This window comes from Rhinopithecus bieti, unplaced genomic scaffold (assembly GCF_001698545.2).
Source record: "Rhinopithecus bieti isolate Rb0 unplaced genomic scaffold, ASM169854v2 scaffold_75559, whole genome shotgun sequence".
NCBI lineage: Eukaryota > Metazoa > Chordata > Mammalia > Primates > Cercopithecidae > Rhinopithecus > Rhinopithecus bieti.
This window is the reverse complement of record NW_016828162.1, coordinates 432,175-437,848: the sequence shown is the minus strand read 5'-3', so window position 1 is coordinate 437,848 and position 5,674 is coordinate 432,175. Positions and strand designations below refer to the sequence as shown.

The 5,674-nt window shown below is 56.0% G+C and overlaps 2 protein-coding genes across 5 annotated transcripts in view; one reads left to right on the top strand and one right to left on the bottom strand.

Moving 5' to 3' along the window:
* Positions 1 to 207: 207 nt before the first annotated feature.
* Positions 208 to 4,123, bottom strand: RPL18 (ribosomal protein L18). Its single transcript, XM_017864329.1, has 7 exons — positions 3,984 to 4,123; positions 2,648 to 2,734; positions 2,164 to 2,271; positions 1,577 to 1,675; positions 964 to 1,087; positions 762 to 831; positions 208 to 330 (listed from the first exon to the last, which is right to left on the bottom strand). The coding sequence occupies exons 1-7, from the start codon at positions 3,984 to 3,986 to the stop codon at positions 255 to 257; spliced, it is 567 nt and encodes a 188-aa protein (XP_017719818.1). The 5' UTR covers positions 3,987 to 4,123; the 3' UTR covers positions 208 to 254.
* A 16-nt stretch (positions 4,124 to 4,139) lies between these two features.
* SPHK2 (sphingosine kinase 2) overlaps positions 4,140 to 5,674 on the top strand; it is an 11,509-nt gene continuing 9,974 nt past the window's right edge. For 2 of the 4 annotated variants that reach the window (XM_017864321.1, XM_017864317.1), the window contains exons 1-2: positions 4,368 to 4,533; positions 5,203 to 5,349. In XM_017864321.1, the coding sequence (XP_017719810.1) occupies positions 5,314 to 5,349 (36 nt within the window). In that variant the 5' untranslated portion in view covers positions 4,368 to 4,533; positions 5,203 to 5,313. Of the gene's footprint in view, positions 4,534 to 5,202; positions 5,350 to 5,674 lie in introns of all 4 variants that reach the window. The other 2 variants (XM_017864320.1, XM_017864316.1) reach the window with 2 other exon arrangements.

The following is a 5,674-nucleotide window of genomic DNA, read 5'->3' as shown; positions in this document are numbered from 1 at the left end:
GTGGCTGACCCAAGGAAGCAGGTGTGGGAACACCTGCTGTTGGGAAGGAGGCAGGGCTCAGACCCTAGGGGGCAGGGAGCTTCCGGGGCAGTGGGGGCAGGAGGAAGGCTGGTCTTCGCTGGCATGGCGTCCCTGTCCCCAAACCAAATGCATTCTCACCTGCAGGCGCCAATCCCCCAACCCATCCCCCATTAACACACACACAGGACTGTCCGCATTCAAAATCTTTTTAATAAGAGGGTAGGGATCCAAGGTTAGTTTTTGTAGCCTCGGCTGGCCCGTCGGCCTCTGGCACGCTCGAACTTCCGGCCCTTGGAGCGGACGTAGGGTCTGTGGGGAGAGAAGTGAGTGAGAAGGGGGCCCTCTTAGAGGAAGCCATCATGGAGTGGCACAGGAACCCCACACGCCTGTCACATTCAGCCCCAGGAGAGTCAGTGGCTGCTGGAAAAGCTTGGCAGAGTGGGAAGCCAAGGAGCCAGGAGGGGCTACGGAAGCACCTGTCCCACCACCTGCAGGGCCCCAGCCTGGGCAGCAGAGGCCGGCGAACCGCATGCTCCCCAGGAGATGCCTGCTCAGGCCCTGGAAAACACAGCTCCAAGCAAAGTGTTGAAGGGAAAAGCAGGCAAGATGAGGCAGCTGAGAGTTGCAGAAGGCCTGGGGCTGGCTGATACGAGAGACAGGAGAAGCAGCCCAAGTGTGGCCAGGCCTGGCTCTGCAGGCTGAGTCTGGGTAGAGGGCAGAGCTGGGGGCCTGATACTCACTTGGTGTGGCTGTGCGGGGTTCCTGGGGCCTTGCCGAAATGCCGGTACACCTCTCGGCCCTTGCGAGGACCTAGGGAAGGGGAAGGAGAACCAGCTGAGACAGGGATCTGGCGCCCAGCTCTTGGCCTCCCAGATCCAGGAGAGTGAAGGCTGCTAGTAGCCACACAGCTCACTCCAACCCCGTCGACTACGCGTCACTCACCGGAGAGCAGGACAGTGCCGCAGCCCTTGGGGGAGTCCAGTGCCAGCTGGTCGAAAGTGAGGATCTTGCCTCCTGCCCTGAGGATGCGGCTGCGGGCCCGGCTGGTTATGCGCAGTGCACATACCTGGTGGAGAGAACAAGGCTGGCGGGTCAGACCCGTGTGGTCACCTAGCGGCTGCAGGGACTCACCCTCCACTGCCTTTGCGCAGTAGAGCCCTGGTAACCAACACCATCATTTGTTACCTGGAGCACCCCGGGCTGACAGCAGCTGTTCTCAACACTTTTATCTCTAGGAACTTTTAACACCGCATCCCTAGTGTTATGCTACAAGTAATAGCAAGGAAGCTGGGCCAAAAGACCTGTTCAGTGGTGACAAACGAGTCTAGACTTGAGCCCAGGCTGTCTGGCTCTAGGGGCCAGCACTAACCGTTTACAACTTGCCCCAGAAGAACCCTGCCCAGGGGACCCCACCATCAATGACGCCAGACGACCCACTCCAACCCTCAAAGCCACTCGGACAGGCAGGATGCTTGCCTCAGCAGAAGGGGCAAGACTGAGGAAGCAAGCACAGCACAGCAAGGGTCTGATGGGTGTGCCCGCCCCCGCCACTCACCTTTAGTTTAGGCACCTCCTGAACCCGCACGTCGTCCGTTATGGTCCCCACAACCACGGCCGTTTTGTTTTCCCGGCCAGGAAGCTTCATCTTCCGGATCTTGGGGTGGGGAGGATGCACATTGTAAGTCCTTTTGGTGTTTACATCCAGCCCCGCTCCAGGCATCCCCAGACCAGGGCAGCCGTGCCCTCTAACGGGACCCCCCACTCACACCACACCCCTTAAACCCCACAGACCTCCCTCAGGTCCTGCTAGGGAAAGCTCTACATAAAAACGATGCAAACTGTTCAACAGGGCCTCCCTCAGCAGGGCCTTTGACATAAAACTCAGTTATGACTTGGGGCCTCGGGGGCATCTCCTGAAGCCACCAGGACACCCCCACCTCACAATGAGGAGAGGAGGCCCAGGAGCCTCGCCCACTGCCCATGAACACTCAGTTCCGACCAACAGTCCAAGCTCTCCGCTCGTGGCTGGCTGAGACAAACCCATGATGCCCCAGTTGCTCCCAAAGCTCCAAGTCCCCCCTCCTTTCCAGACAAGACCCAGTGGCTCCCAGGTCCACCATGCTCTCTGGACCAGCCACTCACCATCCGGGAAAGGGACAGAGGTGGCCGGTTGGTGCGACTCATAAACAATCTCTTCAGCACAACCTGGTTGAATGTGGAATTGGTTCTTCTGGCCAGAAACCTATACAACTGGAGGGACGGGAAGAGAGGGAGAAGCTGGGACAGCCGGCTCCCCCGCAGCCTTCCAGTGAAGGGGCAAACACGTGACGATTTGGACTAGAAGAATCTTTATCCCTTTCCCCCAACCCACCAACCTAGAGGGAGAAAGCTGGCCTAGGTCCTTCCTGGCCAAGGACCTAGAAAATCCCAGCTCCACTCCCAAGCCAAGCTGTACACAGCCTAGAGGCTGAAAACACAAATGCAGGAGGCCCTGGGACAGAACCAGAGACGCAAGCCTGCCCTGCAGGCCCCAGGGAGGAGGCTGGTGCCAGCACTAGAATGGAGGATCTGCAAGTCACAGACCTGGGGTGACCCTCCCCAAAGGCCTCTCAGGGCCCAGCCTCACCTTGACCAACAGCCTCAGGTAGATATCCTGGCTCTTGGGCTCCTTGCGCCGAACCTTTCGGTCCTTGTTGTGGCGAATGTCAACTCCCTGCGGGGGTGAAGAGGCAACCATGGACCCAATAACCCCCAACCATGGCCAATTATTACTTATTTCTGAAACTGAGAGCTGGGTCCCAAGTCCAGCTCTGAACACATCAGCTCAAATCCCAGGCCCACCACAAGCAGACCTCTGGGCTGCCACCGACCCCTCTGTAAAAAGGGGCTACTTACAAAGCCTTCAGCCCATGGCACACAGAACCCCGAAACAGAAACAGCGTAACACAGCAGTCATGTTAACTTTATATAAAAAGGTTAATTCTTTACAACTTGTATTTTGCAACAATGTTAAGTTCTCAAAACTGGCTCCCATACCTGGAGGATAACCAAAAATATCAAACCAATGGCAGTAATGATGGAAACGAATCCTTATTCAGAACCGAGCACTACTACTAGAACCACCTCTCCTACAATATCAGTCAATCCAACAACCCTTACCAAGTACTGTCTTTTAAAAGTTGTTTTGAAGTGGAAACAGGGTCTCACTATATTGGCCAGGCTGGTCTTGATCTCCTGGGCAAGGAATCCTCCAGCCTCGGCCTCCCAAAAAGCTAGGTTAACAGGCGTGAGCCACCTCCCCAGGCTCTTACCTCCCTGCTGCCTTTCTGAGTAACAGAAGTTTTGTCAGACTTTGTTCGCAATCATTAAGAACTATTTAAGTTTTAACAGTTCCACTTATTCAGCACTGTGTGCAAGACCCCGTGGTGAGAATTTCCTGTGAATTATTTATTCCCAAATTCGCAAACTTGTCAGATGGGATTATTGTGTACATAACGAACAGCCACACTGGGGCAAAGGCTCAAAAACCATCACAAGGTGGGAAGGGGCCTGAGACCTGAGACTCGGAGGCCTCCCTGGTCCCCAAAGCGATCCTCCCACCCGACTTTTCATACTAGAAAGTGACAAGTCCGGATAGAGGCAACGAAGCCAAGTAACTAAGAGTGGCTGCGGGGCCAGCCAGCCACTTGGGTCGGAATCCTGGCTCCGCCACTTCCTAGCTTTGTAAACCCAGTCATATCTGCCTCTGAGTACCTCCACTTGATCATCTACTCAATGGGGGCGGTAGGCTATGACTCTGACCCATTCCTGCTCTCCTCGTCCCCAAAGTACGCCCCCAGTATCGGGAGCTGCCCCCTCCGGGCAGCCGCAGACCCCCTGCCGCCCTCCAGCGTGCCCCTAGGCCGCGACCACAGCGGATGGCAGCGGATTGCCCAGCCCCGAACGCCTCAAAGCGCGCTCACCATGATGGCGCCTCCTGCTCTGCCAGGTCCGGAAAGAGAGAACAGTGCCGGGGTGGGCGGGGAAAGCCCCCAGAAAGTGGCGCCGCCGTGACGTCACATGACTGCGACGCGGCGCTCTACCACGATCCGGACTTCTCTGTGGTGAATTGGACGACTGACTAGTTGGGCGACAACCTCAGAGAGCATAGAGCAGAGGAACAAGCGCAACGTCCAAGAGGGAAGGGCCAGCACGTCGGGGGCCTCTCTGGCCCTACCCAGGCCGTGTTCTCGATAGTTTTCCGGAAGAAAGGGATCTAGGAGCGAGATGTGTGGAGCTAGCACGACGCGTCGCGCTGTGACGCTCTGGCCCGACACCGACGGCCTCTCAGTGGCTCCCGGAGGACCCGGCGGGCCGAGTGTTGGAGGTGAGGAGGCGGGGCTGGCAGGGCTAGTCGGGGCATCTGGAAACCTCTGACCCCACGCTTCGGGCGTTTCCTTATCAAGTTCACTTCTCCCTTATCTCGCGCTACACTTCGTACGCGCAGCCGCTGCTTGGGAAGTCCTACTTAAGGTCTAACCCGAGATGATCTTGCTGCACCTCAATCTATAGCATCCTGTATTCCCATCCTTTGAGTTCTTCTCCTTCTCCCCCGGCCCCTAGATGACCCTTTGCTGACGTAGAAAGAGACCTAGAAAGAGGGAGAGACCCCGTGGCTTGGGGCGGGGGGGAATGGAGGCCCAAAGCGCAGGAAGGAGACCCAGGGAGAAGTAGAGGCAAAGAAAGATGGTGAGATGGGGCCTTGCAAGGCTGTAACCAAATTCAAATCCTGGCTCTGCTAGTTACTAATGGGGTGACCTTGGGCAAGTCATTTAACCTCTCTGTGATCTTGGGAAAATCACTTAACTTCTCTGGGCCTTACTCTCCTTATGGACAAAAAGGGGATGACAACAGGCCTGGCACACAGGAGGTTTTCCAGGATTATGAAAGTTAATAAAACTGCTGAGGTCAGTGTTTTGCACATAATAAGTGCTCAATAAAAATTAGCCTTCACTCCTATTATAGCATACATACTGTGTGCAACCAGATGGACTGGCTGGGGCAGTGATTAAAATGACTTACCTACTCTTCCCCCCCCCCCCCAGGGAGGCCCCTGTCTCTTGGTTCTCAGGCACATTGAGCCTGGAAGGGCCTTCTGCAGTCGACTCTCAATGCTGCTCTTCACTCATATCTCCTCCACAGAGCTGAAGGTCGGAGCTGAAGTGAGACCTGACTCCTTGCTCCTACCAGCCTGCTATGGCTTAAGACCCAGGCCCAGGGTCCCATTGATGTAACAGAGCAGAGGACCAGCAGATGAATGGACTCCTTGAAGCAGAGGAGCAGGACCAGGTAAGGGACCATCTAAAAGCCAAGATCCTTATACTGTGGAAAGACAAAATCCAAAGCTTTTCTTCTTCTTCTTCTTTTTTTAAAAAAGATTGGAGGCCGGGCGTGGTAGCTCACGCTTGTAATCCCAGCACTCCGGGAGGCCGAGGCCTGCAGATCACCTGAGGCCAGGAGTTCGAGCTCAGCCTGGCCAACATGGTGAAACCTGTCTCTACTAAAAATACAAAAGTTAGCCGGGGCCGGGCGCGGTGGCTCAAGCCTGTAATCCCAGCACTTTGGGAGGCCGAGACGGGCGGATCACGAGGTCAGGAGATCGAGACCATCCTGG